Source organism: Suricata suricatta, chromosome 10, assembly GCF_006229205.1.
Source record: "Suricata suricatta isolate VVHF042 chromosome 10, meerkat_22Aug2017_6uvM2_HiC, whole genome shotgun sequence".
NCBI classification, from domain to species: Eukaryota; Metazoa; Chordata; class Mammalia; order Carnivora; family Herpestidae; genus Suricata; species Suricata suricatta.
In genome coordinates, this window is record NC_043709.1 from 96,545,755 (window position 1) to 96,569,822 (window position 24,068).

At 48.0% G+C, this 24,068-nt stretch overlaps 1 protein-coding gene across 4 annotated transcripts; it reads left to right on the plus strand.

Moving 5' to 3' along the window:
* The first annotated feature begins 31 nt into the window (after positions 1-31).
* On the plus strand, positions 32-21,256 carry FOXJ2 (forkhead box J2). 4 transcript variants are annotated; one of them, XM_029953847.1, is made up of 15 exons: positions 32-1,185; positions 3,500-3,557; positions 5,035-5,146; positions 5,330-5,417; positions 7,129-7,245; positions 7,472-7,818; positions 9,072-9,146; positions 10,092-10,160; positions 10,344-10,484; positions 10,933-11,131; positions 14,778-15,173; positions 15,548-15,649; positions 16,454-16,663; positions 17,292-17,390; positions 18,494-21,256. In XM_029953847.1, the coding sequence occupies exons 6-15, from the start codon at positions 7,486-7,488 to the stop codon at positions 18,580-18,582; spliced, it is 1,713 nt and encodes a 570-aa protein (XP_029809707.1). In that variant the 5' UTR covers positions 32-1,185; positions 3,500-3,557; positions 5,035-5,146; positions 5,330-5,417; positions 7,129-7,245; positions 7,472-7,485; the 3' UTR covers positions 18,583-21,256. The 4 variants fall into 4 exon arrangements, with proteins under 4 accessions (XP_029809707.1, XP_029809709.1, XP_029809708.1 ...); XM_029953849.1 differs by lacking the exons at positions 5,035-5,146; positions 5,330-5,417; positions 7,129-7,245; XM_029953848.1 differs by lacking the exons at positions 3,500-3,557; positions 5,035-5,146; positions 5,330-5,417.
* Positions 21,257-24,068: the final 2,812 nt, after the last annotated feature.

Here is a 24,068-nt window from a genome sequence, read left to right on the forward strand (position 1 = left end):
GGGGGAGGGGGAGGGGCGCGGAGCGCGGCGCGGAGGCCGGGGAGGAGCCGGGGCCTGCAGCGGAGCCGAGCCGAGCCCGAGCCCGAGCCGAGCCCTGACACTGTCCGTGCGCCTGCTGGCTCCCCGGGAGCCCGGACTGGCCGGAGCCCGAGAGGTGGCAGCGCAGGGGGCCTCACGCGCCGGAGGGAGCGGACCGGACGGGACGGCACTAGAGGAGGCGCTGCAGCCACAGTAGCCAGGGACCGGAGTCGGGAGCCGCGGCCTCCGGGACCCTGCTGCCCAGGCCAGCTCCGGGAGAGCGGGGAGTAGGAAAACCCCACCCTCGGGGGCACCCCCAGAGCGGAGGCGGGAGCGGGGACGCGGAGTAGCCTCCCTCCCCGCTGGCGGGAAGACCCCTTACCACTCGGGCGAGGCAAGGAAGAGACCCCTGGAGTGGAGAGTCTGTCCTTCTAGAGGCGAGGAAAACCCCCATCCTGGCCCGGGGATAGACCTCCAGAAGTAGAAAGGGGTGATCTTGCTAAAGGAAGCAGACCGAGTGAGCCCGCCCCGGCGTGCCTCCACCCCTCCGAACGCACACTCTCCGCTGTTCACGACTTAGGAGGCGAAGAGAAAAGGGGGAAATGTCTATGGAGTAGGCGCCCTCCATCCTATCCAGTACTCACGGGGGAGAGGAGTCCTAACATTCAGAAGCAGGGGACCCGCCGGGGAAAGAAGAGGAGTCGGCTCTCGGCCTCTCTGGAGGGGAAGAACTCTCCCCTCAACTTCCTTGTACCTAGACAGTGGAACGGGGCAAAGCCCCTCCGCTCAGATCTCCAGCAGACCGAAGGAGCCCTCCGCTCCCAAAAGATCCACTTTGGGGGGGAGGGGGACTCCCCCAAGGGGGAGGAGACAACTCCTGGTTGGGAGAGGCTCCTCCCCTCCTCCCCAGGGGAACCGGCAGGGTGTGGGGGGTGTGCCACCTTCCCCAGGTAGGACCTCCTTCTCCTCCTCCTCCTCCTCCTCCGCCCTCCACTCCTCATCCTCAGGGGACCCGGTTCCCCTCCCCAGCTTGGGATGCTCAGCGAAGTACCGGAAGAGCCACTGAGGATGAGACTCTTCATCTGCCTTTGAAGAGGGGAGTCCCTCCACCCCCAAACTCCAGTACCAGGTGGTTCCCTCCCTTTGCCGGGGGAACCTTGGAGACAGGTTAGTGCTTTCTTTCACCTTCTCTGTCCTCTTTAGGGACCAGTGGGTGTAGGGCTGAGATGGTGGCTCGTGGGCTTCCTTCGTGGAGAAGGTGGGGTAATAACTCAGAGAATCCTCTGGGAAATGTGTTCTGATTCAAACTCAAGTCTTGCTGCAGAGGCTCTGAGAAACGGGCTTCTTAGGGTTTGAGGACTAGACGGACGGGAGTCATTTGAGGTCCCTAGGGGAAATGTGTGTTTTCATGCTGACGGCAAAGGAATATCAGCAAACGCCTGCATTTTCAGGACTCCATCCATAAGATGTGATAAAGACGGACACATCCCAACCAGACTCCCATACCCCCCTCCATTTTGGGGCTATTTTTTTTTACCCAAGAGTAGACCCTCACCAGAGTCATGGTGGCATTCCACAGCCTGGACTTGACAAGGGCCTCCATTGGTATTACATTTTCTTACTTTGTAACCCTATATCAGCTTAATGTCCACCAGAACTGTTTTCTCCAACCCACTCTGATTACTGTCTCCTGGACCAGAAAATCAGTCTGTCTCCACTTACCCTTCCTCAGACACCAGGAGGCCTCCTCTCCTGACATTTACATTCCTGGATGGAATAAAATCCTGTATCAGTAAAATCCAAAGAGAAAATGGAATGCCCACATGTCCCAAGGCAAGACGAAAGAGTGCAGGAGAAGGCAAAGTCCTGGATAGAAGTTATTCCCTGATGCTGGCCCCTACACTGATGGGTCTTCAGGAAAAGGCAGATCCTGGCTAGGAAGAGAGGGGTGTTACTGCTCAGCCTCCTTCCACTCTTCCATCTAAATCCGTTGACCACCAGGGAGATGTGACCTCTGAGGAGTTTTCTTTCAGAAAAGCACCCAATGGCTTCATCTTTTCCCTTCCTGTTTCTTGTTCTGTGCAGTGTCTCTGGAATCTTATATTTAAGTTTCCTTTCAGGAGATATGAGCCCTAGGGATCATCAAAGCCCAGAATCTTCAGAAAGGGCAGGAAAACGGTGCCAGGAAATCCTGCTAGCTGAACCCGGGCTGTGCACTTAGCAGTGGGTCTTTCAACCTGGGGGTCACCAGCTGGGTGCCTGCTTTCCTGTCAGGCCATAGTGCATACCCTATCTTCTGTGTGCACCTCACAGCCAAACCAAGTGGGATTTTTGTGTTTCCTTCTCGGTCTGAGCCACGGAGGGCTGCCTAAGTCCCTACATACATCGACTTGGTCCTGGAAGCTGCCTGTTCATAGTTGTGTATGAGACAGGGTTCTAATCCAGGTTTATACCGCTGTGCTCTCGAATGGTGGACACATGTTTTGAATTCAGGTGGATGTGGCTCTGTTTGTGTTTGGAGTGGTTATGTGTATGGAGACAGTTACTTTTCATCCTAAGCCTCCAAGCACCCAGAATCATATGTGTCTGGTAGGCTTCTAGAAGCAGGTGCCCCCGGGTGCAAGGACTGGGAGAAGGTGCTGGTAAGGATGCGCTATTTGGACGAGAGGTTTGGCCTGCCCTCGCCAGTGGGAACGCTCATGAAGGGCTGCACAAAAGCCATCTCCTGCATCAGGGCAGCTCAGGCTGGGGCCACTTCTTCTAGAACTAGCAAGAGACCTTAATTCCTGATATCTCTGGTCTCTGAAGCATGAGATTCCTTGGCTCCCAACTCTAGAACTAACTCCCTCCCCCACTTCTTGAAAAGAGCCGACGGAGGCCGGTTTCTTTACAAAGTGCTTTCCCAGATGCTGGAATGCAACTTGTTGAATGGGTCTGGGCGAACTGAGCGCAGTGCTTCCCAGTGTACCAGCAGCGCACAGTGTGACAGCCCGGCTAGGACTGGGTTTCCCTGCCTCTCCCTGCCTCCATGGAATCCGTTAGAAGCAGATGGCTGTGGGCTTGGATTCAGCTACGATTTAGAAAGTGCTAGTTTCCAGATCACGTCTTTTACAGCGAGACATAGTCCTTGCTGAAAAAGAAGCGACGATAGTTCGTTCTCCCTTCATCTTTGGGGTTTACTTGGCATTGGGCAGTCTCGGGGTGACACGATCCCCAAAGTAAAACTTGGAGGTTCGGACACCCTGAAAGTTACTGCACACTCAGGGCAGGTTTTGTGAACCGTTGCAGGCTTGCTGCTTCCAGTCTTACCTCTCTGGTCTGTTGTCTAGTTTCTGATTTCTAATATTCTCTCCCCCTGCCCCCATTCCAAAAAAATAGTAGCTATACTTACATAACACCTCCTAAATACTTTAAAAATATCAACTTGAGGCAATCCTCACAACAACCCTATGTAAGTGGAGTTATCATCTCTGTATTATAGATGAAGAAGAAACTACAGCACAGAGAGGTTAAGGAACTTGCCTGAGCTGGAACAGCCAGTAAGTAGTAGAGCCAGGATTGAAACCCAGGCAGCCTGGCTGGTAATTGGTAAGGTGGTAAACTTAGCCACCGCTCTGTTAGTTTTGGCATTCTGTACGAGGCGGGAAGTTATCCCTCCTTAATACCTGACCTTGGCACTGTACAGAGAACAATTATTGGCCTTTCAGATAAATTGGGAAGAAAACCGTGCCTCTTATTTCGGATCTCCCATGTCTCACCCAGGATCAGTCTTCCGCTCCAACAGAATGTCTTTCTTATTTCCTCTGCCTTTCCCCCAGTACTGTAGTAGTCTTCCTTAGAGGTCCTGTGGATCTGATGGGGCCTGCCCTTTGGCTGCCTTTCCCAGTCTCTCTGGGTATTTCCTTTCAGTCTTCCAGCCTGCAGAGAAGAATGTAGCCTGACTCAGGTCCTGCCTCAGCCCAGTGGCAAGAGGCCCACCTGGAGAGAGAGAGGTCTGGGTAACCAGGTTGGTCGGACTCGGACATGGAAGTACCTCTTATTTGCCTTTCTAATAATAGCCCTGAACATTCACCTCCTGCCATTATTTTGGGGAGCATGGAATGTATGGCAGCCACGAGCTCATTAAGCTTCATTCACTTCCCTCCAGGGAGGAAGGTTTGGCAGTGTTTGTGATTTCATGCCTTTTAGCGAAGGGGGAAACTGAGGCATCAGTGCTATGGGGAGCAAGGGGTGCTTAGGGACATTTAGTGTTAGTGAGTCAGCGTCGAGGTTGGGAATAGAACCGAGGAACCTTAATCTCTGAGCTTCTATGCACTGGGCTGCCCTTCAAGAATGGGGAAGTGGCTGGGGGGCAAGGAAGTCGGATGGGTAGAGGGAGAATGGTGCCAAAAGCGTCTTGTAGCTGGTAAGATTAAGATATATTTTGAGTGCCACGCGGTCTCTGGAGGGCTGACCAGGAGGGTGCTGGGGAGAGCTTAAATTTAACCTCTTCTAACCTGTGCGCTGAGGTTCAGATAGGAAAGGGCACAGAACAACTAGCAAAAGGCTGGAGTGCTTCCCCTTCTGGAATTCACGGTGACTAGCATGTGCCAAATGGGTTCTGTAAACCACTTGAAATTTACTCTGTAGAGTATCCCTGTCCAGTGTTGGGAGACTTTCAAACAAAGCGTTCCCGAGTCTTCCATATTCTTAAGATGAAGTTTCCTAGGCATCTTGAGCAGGAGATAATGGGGAATTGTTTACAGACACCCCTTCCTACCCCCCAGCCTCCTTCTGGGGAGGACCCAGGAGAACTCTGGTCCTTGAGAGCCCACTTATTGTCATATTCCTGTTCAGTTGGGAAAACCCAGCTATAGGGCCGATGATTGCCCAAAGTGCCCTGCTTTAACCCAGATGTTGTGGTGTTTTGGCTTAGTAATGTGCTAGGAGGTCTGGAAACTTCCTGGAATGATTAGACGTCCCTATCGGTTCCCAAGTCTCCATGATTTTTTCTTGTTGTTGTTTATTTATTTTGAGAGAGAGAAAGGAAGAGAGAGAGTCCCAAGCAGGCTTCACACTGTCCATGCCAAGCTCCATGCGCGGCTCAATCTCCTGAATCATGAGATCATGACCTGAGCTGAAATCAAAGGTTAGATGCTTAACCCACCGAGCCTCCCAGGCACCCCCCAATGTTTCCATAATTTTAAGGCAGGATGGTGGTGGTGGGCTGAAAAGGAGGGTGGTACGGAGAAAAGCTAAGAATAAATGGGAGGCCCCTTCATGATGCTATTTATAAACATAGCTTTTTTTTTTTTTTCCCTCCTGTCAACAGTTCTTGGGTTTCAATTGGGTCTCTTGCTGCTCGGTCCCCTGAGGCACCAAGGTGTTTCCCTCAGCCTTGTGGAGTGGGTGTGTCGCTGGTGAGGAGCACTGCACTGGGGCGGGCGAGTGTGTACAGGCAAAGATCGTGTGGGTGGGGACCTGCGTGGGGGGGAGGGACATAAGTGAGAACACTGACCCCTAGGAGAAAGGATAAATCCCAAGGGGAAGAGTCACCGTTGAAGAGTGCGCTGACAACCCCAAAGATGTGTTGGAGTCAGGAAAGAGGGGTAGGTGGTCATCTCTGAGGTTGAGCTTTTAACTGTGAAGTGTCCGGATTTGTTTGTAGGGGAATCTGTCACGCCTGTGCATAGCATCTGGGTGCAGATTTAGAGATTGCATACGTGGTGTGTTTCTGTCCAGGATCTGGAATGGTGAGGCCCACCAGCCCTGGCTTCTCTCGACAGATGCCCTGGTGGCACTGTCAGCAGGGGCACGGGAAAGACGAGAAAGACGTACTGGCCGGAATCTCCTGGGCCGGCGCTGGCACAAACCTGGCAGGCAGCAAGTGTACCAGAGGGTTGCTGGCGCCGGCTCCAGGGGAGAGCCAAATGGCTACCAAGCGCTTCCTGCCAGCCTTTCCAGAGCCTGCAGTACAGGCAGCACCCAGCGTCCTTCACCTCCCCCCACCCAGACGTCACTCTAGCTACACCTCTCTGCAGGAGCGCCCAGGCGGTGTGGGTGGCGGCAGGGTGTGCAAACATCAGGCGTGGGCGGTGTGGCTGTGCCAGGAGTTTGCATGAAGGTGCAGCGAGCGTGGAGCGTGTGTGTGTGTGTGTGTGTGTGTGTGTGTGTGTGTGTGTGTGCGCCTGGCCGGAAAGGAAGGAGAGGGGAGGAGGGCAGGAGAGGGGGAGCCAGCTCTTGGCCCCAGAGTGGCTATTTTTAGCTGGGCTATCTGATTGTCACCTGTGTGCACACAGCTGGGTGTCTCCCAGGCTCCCTCTGAAGCCCCGAAGGCTGAGAGATGGGAGGTCCTCCGCCCCAGGACTTCTTCCTACTGTTGGTTTGGTGTCTGTGGGCGGGAGCTTGCCAAGGGTAGCTTTAAAGGTGTGAGGGCAGCTGTGCTCATGATCTATTACCTCTGCGTGTGACTTTGTGCTCTGCTGGTAACGTACATTGTATATATAATTGCGATCTCCGTGGTCGCGGGCTGCTGTTTATGCATGCGCCTTGTCTCTGTCCTTTGCTGGGTGTCATGTAGTAATTTATGCTGAGGATATATCTAATGTGCCTCAGGTGCCATATACGGGATAAAAAGGGTGAGTGCTTAAATCTATCTAATACAAAACATATTTCAAAGTGTCCCTGTGTGCTTTGTTAGTGTCTATTTGTGTTTACTCAGACTTTTTTGTTTTTCTTTTTTCAATTTAATTTAATTTAATTTTTTTAACGTTTTATTTTCAAGAGAGAGAGACAGCATGAGCAGGGGAGGGTCAGAGAGAGAGGGAGACACAGAATCTGAAGACAGGCTCCAGGCTCTGAGCTAGCTGTCAGCACAGAGCCTGATGTGGGGCTCGAACCCACGAACCGTGAGATCATGACCTGAGCTGAAGCTGGATGCTCAACCAGCTGAGCCACCCAGGTGCCCCTCAGACTGTTTTTCTTTACATGTTCACTTGTGCTCTCTATCTGGGGATGTATGTAGTAAAACAACCATCACATGATCACAGACTAGATTTTGTCTGAGTTTACCTGGTATATTAAGCGTTTTGTTTTTTTTTTAATTACATAGTTTAAAATATTATGTTGCAGGCTTTTAAGTAAGGAGAATTGAGGGAATAACTCCATTTCATGGGTGGTTTGATTTTTCTCTGAGTCCTGAAGGAAGGGAGGGAGTCCTACTGGCCATGTCCTACGTTAAGATGTAGGGTAAGTACCCATCTGTCATCTGGTGGATGACTGGTGGTATATCGTTGGGGGGCTTTGGGAACATTTGGTTGAGGGCCTGTCTGGTGACCGTCTCCTGTGGGAATTACAGTGGGAGGAAACTCTACTTCCCTGAAAGCACTAAGATTTGAATATTATTTGCCGCTAGTAGCCAGAGGTCACACTCATCTGTTCTGTTTTCCTCCCTGCTTTGTTCTCTTCTGTGCAGAACCCAGAAGTACCATGGCTTCTGACCTCGAGAGCAGCCTCACCTCCATAGACTGGTTGCCTCAGCTGACCCTCCGAGCTACCATCGAGAAGCTTGGGAGCGCCTCCCAGGCTGGGCCTCCAGGCGGTGGTCGCAAGTGCCCGCCGGGCTCGCCCACAGACCCGAATGCCACCCTGAGCAAAGATGAGGCGGCTGTCCACCAGGATGGCAAACCCCGGTACAGCTATGCCACCCTCATCACCTATGCCATCAACTCCTCTCCCGCCAAGAAGATGACCCTCAGCGAGATTTACCGCTGGATCTGTGACAACTTCCCCTATTACAAGAACGCCGGGATTGGTTGGAAGGTGGGGTGGCTCCTGTACCCTGTGATTCCTATTAGCCGGTGACAAAGCCTTTTCCTTGCCTGTTTCTTCCCGTCACCTGGTCCAGTCCGCTCTGACCTTTTTCAGAGATGTGTGAACTTAAAATCTCCTATCTCCCACCCCCTACTCTGATTTTCAGAGTTGAACAGCTTCCATAAGGCATAGCAGGGAAACTCCGGTGACACCAAGCCACTAAATATAGTTCTGAGGACGGCAAGAGGCTGTTGCTCTTTACACCCTCTTACTTTCCGAGTCGTCAAAAAGGAGATTCATTCATTTCACAAATACTCATTGCCACTCTAGTATGTGCGAGGCACAGCATTACTTCTTCCTACCTAGAGGTAGGAGGCTCATCAGATTTCCAAAGCTTTGCACACAGTCCTCACTGTTTGGAAAATTGTATGCCAATAATAACAGTAGTAATAGTAATAATAATTAGGGCCTTCACCAACAGCGCATCGACCAAGCAGGTCATAAGAGGATAAGTTGTTTGGCTGGAGATAAAGGAGGAAGGAAACTCCTCTCCCAAGCAAAGAAGGAAGACTGATGTTCTCGGTCTTCTGGAGGACCGACTCATTTGCCGATTGTTGAGTAGGCATGGGAATCTAATGTGGTTCTTCCGCTCTGTAGACCACCAGTTAACATACAAACCCGATGGTGAGCTGGAGCCTATTAAAAGCATTCTGTTTTTCCTTCATGAATGTGCCCCTGTCACCTACCCCGACCCCCAACCTCACCCAACATGCATTGTTACTTCTTTCCTCCAAATGTGAGCATTTCATGGGCTGTTGAGAAAACAAAGGTGAACTTGTGCCTTTGTTTTGTGCCTAATTTCTATTTTGTTTTTACTTATATAAACACTCTTAAAATGTTATTTTTTTAATCATAGAATGAATTAAGCAACTGGACAGATGTGATTTTGAGGTGTTTATATACCTTTTGTCAGTTGGGTGGAAACAAAAAACTATATAATCAGATTATATACATCTTTTATATACTGGAAGCACCCAGTAGTTAAGTTTATAGCCATTACCTCCCATCAATTTGGTTTCTGCATTTTCATGTGTCATTGCTCTTGCTATCTGGTAGGTAAGTTCCTGCATCAGTAAAGAGGTGCTAACTTTGCCTGATACTTGAACTTTCTTGTGTGTTAGGTCCCTTGGTGTCCCTCTGTGCCCTATTGGAAAATTTTCTGCTTTACACCATGCTCAAAGCTAACTTCTCTGCTTCCCTAGAATTCAATTCGGCACAACCTTTCTCTCAACAAGTGTTTCCGGAAGGTGCCCAGACCTCGGGATGACCCTGGGAAGGTGAGATGCTCCTGTAAGCCTTGAAAAAAGGGAGCAGGAGAGAGAGAGGAGTCCTGTGGCTGTTTTAATTATCCAGAAGAGGAAGTTATGTTAATTAGAGAAGCAGCTTTATTTTTTCTCAAAGGAAGAGTGTGGCTATCAAGCATGTGGGCCCCCATTGGCATGAGTGACTAAAAAAGATTATGAAGTCTTTTTTTTTAAATAGAATTATTTATGGTAAAGTTGACTTTAATGATGTCTTTTTTCATGTGTGGCACTCTTTCTAGATGTAAAAGGTAGACTTAGTAACCTTTGTAGAAACTTTTCTGTACAGAAACGCCATGACTTTTATCTTCATAGGGATAGATCAGCTTCTTCATTTGATAGATGTGGACACTAGAATTCAGGAGAGCCTTGCCTCAGATCACACAGAAGGGAAGGGTTTTACCTGGACATTTCCAGCTCTTTGAACTAGATACCATTGTTTTGCCCTTCCCAAAAAATGGAGGCCTATGTTTGGACATCACAGGGCATACCTGTGACAAACTCATTGAGCTTTTAGGACAAATTTACTCCTCAAAAATAGCCAGGACCCTTGGATTCTGTGTGATTCTCCAGTTCATTTTCTTTTCTTTTCTTTTTTTTTTTTTAAGTTTATTTAATTATTTTGAGACAGAGATCAAGCAGGAGAGGGGCAGAGAGAGGGAGGGAGAGAGAGACTCCCAAGCAGGCCCCACACTGTCTGTCAGTGCAGAGCCCAATGCAGGGCTTGAACTCACAGCCCTGTGATCACGTTCTGAGGTGAAACCAAGAGTCAGACGCTTAACCGACTGAGCCACCCAGGCACGCCTCTCCATATAACTCATTTTTTTTGGTGAAAATTCTCCCAAATATCTACTTTTCCAGAAGGTGGGAATTTCTGTACATAATGATTTTGTTTTCCGTGGGGATGGGTTCTCCTTCCAGGGCTCTTACTGGACAATCGACACTTGCCCTGACATCTCCCGAAAAAGAAGACACCCTCCAGATGATGATGTAAGTCCCGATCCCGTGGGAAGGGGCCATTTCTGAGCCAGCTGCTCCTTCCACATCCTTCTCTGTTTTCGCAGTCCTTTCCTATGTCTGGGGAAAAGGAGGAATGCCCGCAGAGGTGAAACCATGGGTCTTGGGAGGATGTTTAGTGTCTACTTATAGATTGTGTCCTTTCACAATCCTCAGCTGTCCCAAGACTCACCAGAACAGGAGGTAAGCAAGAGCCCACGGGGCGGTGTTCCAGGGAGCGGAGAAGCCTCACTGCCTTCTGAGGGGACCCCTCAGATGTCACTTCAGAGCCCCACATCTATCACCAGCTACAGCCAGGTAGGAAGTAGAGGTGTCAGGGTGCACAGGGATGGGTGGATGGCGGGAGGGGGAGCGGTGGCGGTGGAACAGATTCACAAATCTACCAGTTCCAAACTATGTCTGGGGATCTGTGATGCCGTGGGCAGATATGTTGGGAAGGAAGGGGAAAGCAAAGGAGGGAAGCTGAGAGGTAGATGTAACAGAACTTTGAGAATGATCAGGGGGAAGAAAGTGGGAAGAAGAGAAGAAGGGGAGCAAAAGGTTATGAGAAGGGAAGGCAGATGGAATGTAAGAAAAGGGCTCGAGGTGCAGCACGGTAGGAGTGAATGAGTGAAGCAGAGAATGATGTTCATTTGCTGAAGAGTTAGGAAAGGGCGAAGACAAGCCAGAGAGCTTGGGGACATTAAATGGCTGTTTTGGCCCTTACTTAGGACATGGAGTAAGTCTTTCCCATCCCCTTTTGCAGGGCACAGGATCTGTGGACGGCGGAGCCGTGGCAGCAGGGGTCCCAGGCCGAGAGAGCACTGAGGGTCCCCCTCCCCTGTATAATACCAACCATGACTTCAAGTTCTCCTACTCAGAGATCAACTTTCAGGACCTGAGTTGGTCCTTTCGCAACCTCTACAAATCCATGCTGGAGAAATCCTCCTCGTCTTCTCAGCATGGTAAGTCCACACTCGGGATGAGAGCGGGAATGTCCTCATACTTCTGAGTGGGTGGTGCCGTTCTCTTTTCTCCCATCTATCTTATTATTTTTTTAATGTTTATTTTTGAGAAAGAGAACACAAGGCGGGGAGGGGCAGAGAGAGAGAGAGAGAGGGAGACACAGAATCTGAAGCAGGCTCCAGGCTCTGAGATGTCAGCACAGAGTCCAAGGCAGGGCTCGAACTCACAAACCCTGAGATCGTGACCTGAGCCAAAATTGGACGCTTGTCTGACCGAGCCACCCAGGCATCCCTTTTTAAATTTTTTAAAAATGTTTATTTTTGAGAGAGAGAGCATGCAAGTTGGGAAGGGGCAGAGAGAGAGAGGGAGACAGAGGATCTGAAGCGGGCTCTGTGCTGACAGCAGAAGGCCCCACGTGGCGCTTGAACTCCCCTGGGCTGAAGACTGACACTTAACTGACTGAATCACCCAAGTGCCCCTTTTTAAACTTTTTAAATGTTTATTTATTTATTCAGAGAGAGAGAGAGAGAGAGCACGAGAAGTGGAGTGGTAGAGAGAGAAGGAGAAAAAGAATCTCAAGCAGGCTCTGGGCTGCCAGCACAGAAACCTACGTGAGGCTCGATTTCACAAACTGGGAAATCATGACCTGAGCAGAAATTAAGAGTTAGACACCTAACCCCCTGATCTACCCAGGCGCCCTGGCCTTCTGTCTTCTTTTTAACACAAGAGGAGGGCGATCACTGGTCAGGGGAAGCATCTCATAAACTACAATTGTCTGGAGTCTAGCTCTTCTGGCTTAGTTCTGAAGGATAGCCATTTCGTTTCAGAGGCGGACTGGGTTATTAGCTTCAGAAAGTGACTTGGAGTGATTCCCCCTTCCAGAACTGAGGGCAGTGACTTTATGGCTGAATGCAGGTCATTTAGAGAATGGCCACTAGGGGACAGCAGTGGTTTCCTTACCTTCAGAACCCCTGTTTCATTGTGAGACAATTTTTTAGCATATTTATATTTACATCGATTTTTACTAGGAAAAATTTCAAAGAGATGCAAAAATAGAGAAGATCATATAATAAACCATCACATTTCCAACTTTAACACAGCTGTTTTTTTAAAAATATTTTTTAATGTTTTATTTATTTTTGAGAGAGAGAGAGACAGTGTGAGCAGGGGAGGGTCAGTGAGAGAGGGAGACACAGAATCTGAAGCAGGCTCCAGGCTCTGAGCTGTCAGCACAGAGCCCAACACAGGCTCGAACTCACAAACCGTGAGATCAAGACCTGAGCCAAAGTCGGACGCTCAACCAACTGAGCCACCCAAGTGCCCCAATACAGCTCAGTTTTAACAGCTACAATATATTTTTTGAGTTTATTTATTTATTAAAACATTTTTTTAAGTTTCTTTATTCATTTTAGAGAGAGAGAGCAGACAGAATCCCAAGCAGGCACTCTATACCATCAGTGCAGAACTGTGAGTTCATGACCCAAGCTGAGATCAAGAGTTGGACACTTAACCAACTGAGCCACCCAGGTGCCCCTCTTTATTTATTTTTGAGAGAGAGCAGGCGTGTGTGTGAGCTGGGGAGAGGCAGAGAGAGAGAGAGTCCCAAACAGGCTCCAGGCTCTCAGTGCGGAGCCTGATGCAAGGCTCAAAACCAGGAACCATGAGATCATGACCGGACCCGAAACCAAGAGTCAGACACTTATCCGACTGAACCACCCAGGCGCCCCTACCAGCTGCCACTATTTTGTTCAGCTTGTTTCACTTACCACCCAGGTTTTCCTCTTTTGTTTTTAATTGGAATAATTTAGTGAACTTCTCAGACATGTCATCCCACCCACCGCCGTTATATCGGTGTGCATCCCTGAGGCTGAGGACTCGGTTAGCCACTGCCATTATCACTCAACACAGTAACGCTTCCTTAATAGCGGTTTGCATCTTGTCCACGCTCTGGTTTCCCATATTACCATGTGAGAGTAAACTAAAGTTTTTACTGTAAACTAAAGTTTTACTAAGTAAACTAAAGGCTTCTTTTGAGATCACGTGGTCCAGCCTTCTGCTACTCCTGTTTGTTTCTGTTTTTTAAAGAGACTGGCGGTGGGGGCCAAGGCTGCAAGTGGGGTATCAGAGCCCCCTGTTCCATGCAGTGGCCTTGTACAGGCGACGGGAGATGAATGGCTTGATGAGAAATGATTAGAAGTCACCTTTTGGAAAACTTATATTAATTGCCATGAGTGTCTTCTCTTATATCCCCAGGGATTTATAGCTAGCATTCTGCTCGGAGATTGTAGCCTTTACCCGAGGGATGCGTCCAAGTCAGATGATTGGGTGATCAGAAGTGGGGAGCAGGAGGGGCTCTCTGAAACAGCGTGAACAGTTAGGCTGAGTGAGCACTGCAGTGTCCATTCAAGTTTCATTGTGGCTGACAGCCCCTAGCCTCGGTCTCTACTTCTTCCCTGCCCAAGGTGTGTGAGAAGTTAATCCGTCCTCACTCAATGCCTCACCCAACTCCATTTGTTGGTAGTGAGCAGATGGTGCTAACAGCAGCTGAGTGTAGACACAGTAAGGAAGAAGAGAATAGATGCCTAAAGGCTTTACTATTGATTTATTTATTAAAATTTCTTGTAATGTTTATTTATTTTTGAGAGAGAGAGAATGAGAGAGACAGAATGCGAGTGGGAGGGAGGCAGAGAGAGGAGGAGACACAAAATCTGAATCAGGCGTCAAGCTCTGAGCTGTCAGCACAGAGCTTGATGCAGGGCTTGAACCTACAAATTGTGAGATCATGACCTGAGTGGAAGTCAAGACGCTTAACCAACTGAGCCACCCAGGTGCCCCTATTTATTTCTTTTTTAAATGTTCGTTTATTTTTGAGAGAGAGAGAGGGAGGGAGGGAAGGGGCAGGCACAAGTGGGGGATGGGCAGAGAGAAAGAGGGAGACACTGAATCTGAATCAGGCTCCAGGTTCTGAGCTGTCAGCACAGAGCCCGATATGGGGCCTGAACTCATGAATGGTGAGATCATATCCTGAGCTGAAATTGGACACTCAACCGAATGAGCCACCCAGGCACCCCAATTGGCTTTATTTTATTTATAATTTACTTTAAAAAAAATGTTTATTTATTTATTTTGAGAGAGAGAGTAGGGCAGGGGCAGAGAGAGAGGGAGAGAGAAAAAGTCCCAAGCAGCCTCTGCGCTGTCAGCAAAGAGCCCGATGCAGGGCCTGCACCCCGAACTGTGAGATCATGACCTGAGCCAAGATCAAGAGTCAGGCGCTTAACTGACTGAGCCACCCAGGCTCCCTATAATTTACTTTTTAAACTCCACCTGATACCTGACTTCTTTTGAAACCCTGATTCAGACCACCTCCCCGATCCCCGAAGCATAGCACACAGAGGTACATGCTGGCCTTTTGCTGAAATTTTGGCAGTTGTCACACTGTCACGGCCCTCCCTCTGTGGCACCTGCAGGGGGTAGGGAGCAGTGGGGGTCAGAGAGGGCCAAGGCGGTCCTTGCTGTCCCAGAAGGCCCTTACCCTTTGAAGTCTGTGGTTTCTGTCTGAGGCCTCCCATCTTGACCCGGCAGAAATCCTTTGCAGCAGAAAACCACATTGCCCAATTCACTCTCCTGCTTCCTCCTGCCCCACAGGCTTTTCGTCTCTCCTGGGGGACATGCCGCCCTCTAACAACTACTACATGTACCAGCAGACGCCACCCCAGCAGCAGCAGCCACCGTCACAGCCGCCACCCCAGCAGTCCCAGCCGCAGCAGCAGCAGGCACCGGCCCAGGGCCCCCCGGCTGTGGGGGGTGCGCCTCCACTGCAGCCTTCGCTGCATACCCCAAGCCCGGATGGTTGTACCCCTCCGGGGGGGAAGCAGGCTGGGGCTGAAGGCTATGGCCCCCCTTCTGTGATGGCCATGCACCCACCCCCACTGCAGCACAGCGGCTACCGCCCACAGCAGCACCATCCCCACGCCCACCCTGCCCAGCAGCCGCCGCCGCAGCAGGCACCGGGCCAGGCTCCTGTCAACAGTACCGGCTTCGGTGAGTAAGGACATGCTGAGTAAGGACATGCTGGGAGGCCCCCCCAGAGGAGGGCGGACTGTCTGGTTCGGCCTCTCGCCTGGAGATGTGGCTGCTTAGGAGGCTAGAGGTCGCTCATCCGAGCGAACACAAGTTGCTACCTAGAGCTCTCTCTTCTGGGATTCTTGGACCAACTGCCATTGCCTGGAATAGTTTCCTGCCTGTGTGCTAGGCTGTCCATCCCGAAAGCCTAGATAGCTTCACTAGTCCTAAATCTCCAGGGAAGGGCTTTGAAGACAGTCTTTGTAATGTAATTGGTAACCTTGTGTGCTGGCAGCTGGCAGCCGGCTCACCCTTCACTCTTTTTATTGCCCACTTGCGCCTCCTCTTTCCAGCCTTTCCTCCTGACTGGTGCTCCAATATCGACTCCTTAAAGGAAAGCTTTAAGATGGTGAATCGGCTCAACTGGTCCAGCATTGAGCAGTCCCAGCTCTCAGGTTCGTGATGAAAAGGGCAATGACCGGAGGGAAGGGGAATACAGTGTAAGGGGAAAACCCAGTAGAAACCAGAACCAGAAAGGGATGGTTAAGTGAAGTTTGAGGATGGGTTTTTCCATTGTTTCCTCTCCATATTTCGCAAGGTGGACTATGCCAATGTTACTTTCTTTTTTTTCTTTAATTTTTTAAATGTTTATTCATTTTTGAAGAGAGAGAGAGAGTGCGAGTGGGGGAGGGGCAGAGGAGCAGAGAGAGACACACACACACAGAATCTAAAGCAGGCTCCAGGCTCTGAGCTGTTATCACAGAGCCTGACACAGGGCTCAAACCCACAAGTGGTGAGATCATGACCTGAGCCGAAATCAGAGGCTTAACCGACGGAGCCACTCAGGCGCCCTGCCAGTGTTATTTTCAAAGTAATTTTGATTAATTTTGCCTTAGCCCACTCAAAATAAGACAGTGGTTTTATCCTAGCTACCCCTGTCCCCGGAGAGGGAAGGCTGTCAGGAATTCAGAAACCTCAACCACCATTTTGTAGTTTTGTTGCCACTTACTGACAGTGTGACCGTGGCTAATTCACTCACTCACTTTGGAATTTTCTTTTCTTTACTTGTACATTGGAAATTATGATAAGAATTTAGTAAGGAACAAATAGAAGGAGAGTTTGAAAGTGTAAAGCTCCAAGAGATGTCAGTTATTGCTGGCAATGAATATAGTTAGTGGTGTTGATTTAGGACGTGGCTGGAACGTTAGGGGCTTCAGGGCCTCTGCAGAGGGTAGCGTTTCTTGCTTCTCTGTTTGTAGAACTGATGGAGAGTCTGCGACAGGCAGAGCAGAAGAACTGGAGCCTCGACCAGCATCACATTGCCAATCTGTGTGACTCTCTCAATCATTTCCTTACTCAGACCGGTCATGTGCCCCCCCAGGGGGGGGCCCACCGGCCACCAGCCCCTGCCCGTATTGCTGACTCCTGTGCCCTCACCAGTGGCAAACAAGAGCCAGCCATGAACCAAGGTAGTGATCAAAGCAAGCTGCCAGGGGTAGAGATTGTAATGAAAAGGGAGGGGGAGGAAGAGGCCGAGGAGAATTGAGAAAAATCATCGACAGGCAGTGATCGAAACTGGGCAGTGGGACTAGTTTGTCTGCTATGTTGACTGAGCATCTGTTGTATTAGTAAAGTCCTATATGGAGAAACCATATGATTCCTTTTTATACCTTAATGTGGGAGAGTAGAATTACTTAAGAAAAGGGAAGAGAAAAGGGCCCCTTCTAAATTTGTGTCTCAGCAACCTTTACCTGAATCATATCAGGTGGAGCTCAGATTCGCTAGTCATGTGATCTTCAGACCAGTGAAATGAGAGAGATTCAATGATCACGTTTCTACATTTGTCATCCTTCGACTAGCTATGACTTTTCACAATTCTAGGGACAGTTAGGGTCCCTTTTCACACTAAGTGGTGAGGGCCGATAGCTCCCGCAGAAAGCCTTTATGCCTGCTGGAGCTATAGAGTAGAGCAGGGAAGGGAGAAGACATTCAGAGGAGGAAGAATGACTTCCTTTCCCCTCTCTATTGGACCCTACTTCATTGAGTATAGTGAAGTATAGTCAAGTGACTCAAGTAACTCTTGTCTTGCTTTGGCAGTGAACTCATATGTGCACCCACAAGCCCCCCACCACTACCCTGGCCCATCACCAATGTACCCAATCCCCACCCAGGACTCAGCAGGATACAATCGCCCAGGTAAGAGCCAGGAAGCTTGTTTCTCCAACTCAGCACTCTCTACTCGGATGAGCTGTTTTGTTGCCCTCTGGCGCTGAGCCTGCATCCTCTTCCTTTTTTTGCCTGCCCCTGCGGAGAGTGGGTGAGCCTTCATGATTTCCAGGGCCGGAGGGCGGGCCCCTTGCTAGGGAGGGCTATGTCCTGGGAGCCTAAGGAAGACTGATTTCCTTTGTTTACTTTTTAAAATCTTTTTTTTTTAATGTTTATTTATTTTTGAGAGAGAGAGACAGAGCACGAGGCTCTTGGTTATCAGCAGAGAACCCGATGCAGGCCTTGAACTCATGAACCACGAGATAATGGCCTGAGCTGAAGTCAGACGCTTAACTGACTGAGCCACCCAGGTGCCCCAAGACTGATTTACTTGAACATAACTTGTGCCTACAATAATAAAAGGAAGTAAAAACATCCATATAAACAGAAGATGGAGAACATTTATGTCTAGCTTTGGAATCTAGGTGGGAGATATGCTCAGGCAGTTAAAGTGAACATGTCATACAGGCGTACTGCTCGGTGCTCATGTCTGCTTTCCTGTCACCTGGCATCTAGCATCAGGGGCCTGGGACTGAACTGTCTCTGTTGAGGGAGCGAGTTGGAGGAAGAAGGTAACTTGCCATAAATAGTATAAAATTATAACCGGTTGTTCTCCTTTAAATCACTATTATTTTCCTGCCTAACCACAAGTGTTTTCAGTTTTTTGGGTGACATCTGACTCTTCCCCGTGTGTTCCTTAGCCGTGTAATACATACACAAATTTCTGTACTGTGATTTCATGTAATAATTTATTCTGCATATATTTTTTTCAGTATTACATGGTCTCTGTAAGTGTAATTCTCAGTGACTGCTTACTGTTACATTGCCACGCGGCCTTGTTTACTCTGGTTTATTTCCTGAGACTCTGCTGCAGTGGTGGTTAGCAATGAAAATAACTCTGGGCCGATAAGGACGAGCATTTCACCAGCCGTTCGCGGAATTATTTGGGGCTGAGCACTGAGCACTGCCCATCTACATTGATAGAATAGCTTCCCGTCCACTTTCCTTATAACTTCTTTCTCTCTTCCTGACAGCACACCATATGGTCCCTCGGCCACCAGTTCCACCTCCTGGGGCCAGCGAGGAGATCCCTGATGAGTTCGACTGGGACTTGATCACTTAGGGCACCGTGGAGTGTGGCCGTGAGCCCAAGGCTGGGTGGCGAAGTCTGGCGGTGGGACAAGACCAGCCCCGGCCAGTCCCTTCCTCCCTGCCTGTATATAGTTATATATCCTCTTTTTCTCTTGCTCTGTCAGAGAAGCCACCACAAGATGCTGCCGAAGATAACCCCCCCTTTTCTGCCTCCTCCTTCCTCTTTCTTCTTGTGCTTTTTTCTCCCAATACTTTTATTATTATTCTTATTATGATATTATTATTATTATTATTGTTATTATTATTATTGGTCATATGCTGCCCCCAGTCTCCTGTCCCTGCTGCACGGACCACGTCCACCCCTTGCTAATTTAAAATCATCTGGCTGGAAGGGGAGGCCCCGATGGCTAACGACAAGGGTTTCAAACATTGCTGTACCTCTCTCTTTGAGAAACTCGATGCTAATCCCACCTTTCAGCCCTAAGTTGTTTTCTGTTCCTGTCTGTTCAGTCCAGTCCTAGAGAAGCCACCTTAGCAAGGAAAAGGGATCTAAAACACAGCTTGGCAGCCATGAATTTGCAGGTTTTACTCAATGGTGCTACTTTTGTCCTCTGAGCTCTTCCTTGTCCATGTGTATCTCCAGTTCTTCCTTCTGCCGATCCTCACTCCCCATCAAGGGTGAGAGTGATGGTGCTGGTGCCAGAGGATGATGACAAAATCCCAGTGGAATAAGAGGTCTGGGTTGGTACAGTACCGAGTCAAGTACTCTAGAGAGGCGATAGAATATAAACCAGTCAGAAATCAGGTATATGCTACTATAACCTTCCATTGGCTCATCCCTAGCCCTCTCTCTCTATTGGTGATAGAGTTGATCTTAGCCAGATCTCTGCTTTCTATGGTAGGGCTAAGGACAACCCTTTAGTGTAGGTCGGGCTTTTAGGAGATGGCTTCGATTCAACCCTTCTGAGTTCTCAAACATAATTTCCTCTGGAAATTCACTGTGGCTCTTGTTTGCATTTACAAATTACCCTTCAGTCCCTTTTGCCCATTCGGCAACTATTATTTTGTCTTTCTTGTTTGCCCAGTTCCTTCCCTTTTATTTCCCCCATTTCCTGGAACTCTCAAGAAAGAAAAAGAGCCATTCTTACACTCTTAGTCTCATCTTGTGCTAGGACAAGATGGGACTCTCTTTCCCACTGATCATGGCAGAACCAAACCTTTAGTGTCGGTGGTGGTAGGGTGGGGGAAGGAAGCAGGATCGGGCATGCACATGGGGAGGGAATATTTCAGTTTTTTAACTCTGTGGGCAATGCTTCTTTTAGAATTCAGATCACTGGGGCAGAAGTTTTTGCAATTAGGCTTTTGAGGGGTGAAGGGAATAGGTTGGGGGGAGTAAGTAATCTAGAGGGGAGAGTTTATGAGGATCAAAGGAGACTCCCAGAAAAAGGTACAGGGACAGCTTCTCTCCATCGAGGAGTGGCCATGAGTTACTGCTGCAAAGTACTTTGGGTGTATTTAATGTTAATTGTTGAATATTAGTTACGAGAGGGAATAACCATTTTGCTTCTGTTTTTATTTCACTGAATGTTTGCTTTCTGAAAGCTACAGGACAAAATGTAAGGAATGGACAAGGCCACTCTCTCTGCAATTTCTGCTTTTTGTTCACATTCTTTTATTTACTGATGATTTCCAGGAGATCTAGCTTTCCACTCTTCTGCCTTCCCCTTCACCCACCCCTTCCTATCTTTGTAAGGGGGTGAGAGCTTGTTGAAGAAGGCTGAAGCAAAGGGGCAAGAGAAGGCGGTTAACTGAAGAGCACTTTATCTCTGTGAAGTCCTTTGTAAGAATTGGGGGTATGAGTGGCTCGAATCCCCCGTTGTGTTGGAGGGCCGTCAGTGGGGTTGAAGTATGACATCGTGTTTCCCATTGGGGAAAGGAGAATTTCTCTTAGAGGCTGGCGAAATGCCTTTGCCCTGTGTTCCTATTCTGGACGTCTGTTCCTTATTCCTTCCCGTCAAGGTGCCTCCTACATGCACCCTTCCATCTGTTCTCCCCAATGTCCCCCCTTTACAAGTGATGAGCGATGATCACTTCTCTTTTCTAAACCCCTTTTCTACTCCGATCCACACAGGATCTGCGAGGGTAGACTACATTGTACATGCCAATGTTCCTTGTTTATAATTCATCGGTGTCTTCTGGAAACTAGTCTCATTAAGACTGTGGCGGGCAGCCAGAGTAACTGAAGTTCAGGACTTGGGCTGAAGATCAGGCCTCCTTGGATTTTAGCTCCCTTCCATTAAACTCAGCCTTGCTAAATGGTACAGGACAAAGCTGACCCACTTTGGGCCTCAGTTTCCCCTACCCTCCATGCAATGGAAAGAATACTGTTTTTTCCTGACGGTCCAGCATTGCTGGGCTCGAAGTACAGTTGTTGTATTGGGAGACATGCAAAACTGCAGGCTCTCACTCTGCCCACAAGAGGAAATAAGGGAGAAATTTGGAGGAGAGGGACAGAAGGAGCAATTATTTGGGATAGACCCACCCATCCTTGCTTTCCTCTCTTCAGCCCCCATGTTTCTGGTTTGGTGAGTCCTTCATCCCACCCATAATGCTTTGCATTGGTGCAGGCTGGCAAGGGTGTGTTTGGTCTCACAAGTTGTTGTTTTTTGCATGCTTTCTTAATAAAAAAAAAAAAGGAAGAAGAACGTTTACGCCTTTATGTCACTGGGGCTGGTCTCAAATGTCTTTTGGCCAGGGTAGGAAGGGAGAAAAGCAAAAACATTTGTTTTCAGCTGGCCTTGTACCCCTTCCCACCTTCCCCACACTGGGTTTGACTGGTTGGTTTTGAGACTTTTTGGTAAGATCGGTGGGGAAAGAAGAATAAAAAAACATGGTTTTAATGCTGCTTATAAAAAATGCTATTAAATTTAGTAAAATCATGTTGGGAGAGGCAGTTATCCCTTTTTAAAAAATGTTTTTTATTTATTTTTGAGAGACAGAGAGAGACAGTGCGAGCAGGGGAGGATCAGAGAGAGAGGGAGACACAGAACAGGAAGCAGGCTCCAGGCTCTGAGCTAGCTGTCGGCACAGAGCCTGATGCAGGGCTTGAACCCAAGAACCATGAGATCATGACCTCAGCTGAAGCCGGATGCTTAACCGACTGAGCCACCCAGGCGCCCCGAGGCAATTACCCCGTGTAGCATGGCGTGTGGATTAGGCCACCTTGCTGGTGTTCTGGGAGATTTCAAAAGATTATAGATACTACAATTTGGAGAGGAGCTGGGTTTCCATCTGGGACTTCCTATCAGTACTTACAGGTACTTACCAGAGTTTTTCATAAGAAATGAGGAAATTCCAATTGTAGGATTTTTTTTTTCAGAATACATTTCCAAGGATTGGAACTCTCAAAAGGAATCCAGAAATAGCAACTATGGAATCTTTATAACGAGGCCATTCACCCTAATATCCTATATACTAAATTCAGAAGTTTGGGAATTCTACCCACGGTCTTATGACATATGTTGGGACTTCCAGAAGCCTAGCTAACTGCCATTATAGCAAGCCTATAGCCACCTGCTACAAGATTTATTTGTTGTTTATTTAGAAGTTATGATATATATATACTTTTTTTTTTGAGAGAGAGAGAGGGCATGCATATATACACAGGAAGGGAGGGACAGAGAGAGAGGGAGAAAATCTTTAAAAAAAACTTTTTTTTAATGTTTATTTTTGAGAGAGAGAGAGTGAGAGAGAGAGAGTCTGCAAGTGAGCAAGGAGCAGAGAAAGAGAGGTAGACACAGAATCTGATCCTGGCTCTGCGCTGTCAGCACAGAGCCTGATCCAGGGCTTGAACTCACAAACTGTGAAATCATGACCTGACCTGCAGTCAGACGCTTAACTGACTGAGCTACATAGGCAAGAGAGAAAATCTTAAGTAGGATCCATCCCCATCCCAGAGCCCAAAGCAGGACTTCAATCTCAGGGTCCATGGGACTGAAATGAAGAGTCAGACCATTAACTGAGCCACCCGGGCGCCTCGAGATTATGAGATATTCTATGTGTCAGAAAATTAAGAGGATCCATGAATCACAGCCTTGCAAGGAACCACAAGAAAGAAAGCATTTATTCATATCAAATACGTAAGCAGGTTACATTGGAAGGTGCGATTGCAAATCTTACATCATGTTGGACATTGTTACCTTATGACTGGAAGAATTCCCAGTGATTTTAAATTTTTCTGCCTAATACTTTTTAACTTATTTGTAATCTAGATCCTCACCTCAACCATGGAACAAATAATAGTACCTTGCAAGTCTAAAACAGCTCATTTTCTCTTTTTTTAGATTAAATAATTATATTCCACTAAGATGAGGCTATATTATAGTACAAAGAAACCTGAATTTTAGAAGTTTAATACATACAGTTTTATATACACAAAAAAATGAGGAGATAGAGTTAAAAAAATTTTTTTAAGAATGAAAGGAGGATGGAAGGAAAGCTATATATATATGGTTGGAATGGAGCCACAGAGGAGAAGAAGATGTGTGGTCGTGAGCAAATTAACATATGATGGTTAATGAATATTAGGATGATGGATAAACAAAAATTAGGAATGTGGTTAAAATTCTTCATTGTCTAAAACAAGAAGTTCCTTTATCATGTATATAAAAACTAGCTGCATAAGCACACGACTTACCATGGTAAACATCAGAAGAAACGTTTAAAATTGTTGCAAGTGTTATTTCTGGGAGACAGGTGTAGGAGGAGGGACTGGTTGGGCGGAGTGGGGCAGGAAACTTCTGACATTTCAGTATGCATGTATTACTTTGGGAAAGATAAAGAATAATTTTTAAAAGCCCAAAGATACAAATGGTGAATGATGCACACCTGTGACCATGCTTTCCAAAGCGTGATGATCTTCCCAGTTGGGGGGGGGGGGGGCAGGTACTCAGTCATCAGGCAATGAATTCAGGGATTGCTTCTCTGTCTTCCACCCTCTTTGTCTTTTCACTTAAAATGAGTTTCTTGTAGGAGCTATTAGTTTCAAGCAGGAGGAGGGGAGCAATTTGAATCTTAAGAAATTACAGGTTATTAGATGCACAAAGTCTAATAGGGAAGATTTAGAGGCCAGGGTGGGGTGGGATTAAGGAAATAGAGCTTAAGAAAAGGAATGGAAGAGAGATGGTTCTTTCAGTAGACAGACTGAGTAAACAAATAGAAAACTCTGCAAAGCACAGCATACAAGCCGTTTCATGAGTAAGTTTTCAGATGCCTCAGCAGCCTGTCTTTACATAGTAGATGCCTGTTTCATTGTAATATTAGAAACTTGGAATTCCCATGTCCTGTATCCAGTAGTATTGCACATAGCAAGCATCTGACATTGTACTCTGCTTCCAGACTCCATCTCATAACTGCTTGTCTTCATAGACTTTTTTCTTTTTTGTACCTTCTTTTCATTTAAAAACATCACTACCACCACATCAGAGCCACAAATAAATGATCATCTTTCACCCAGGA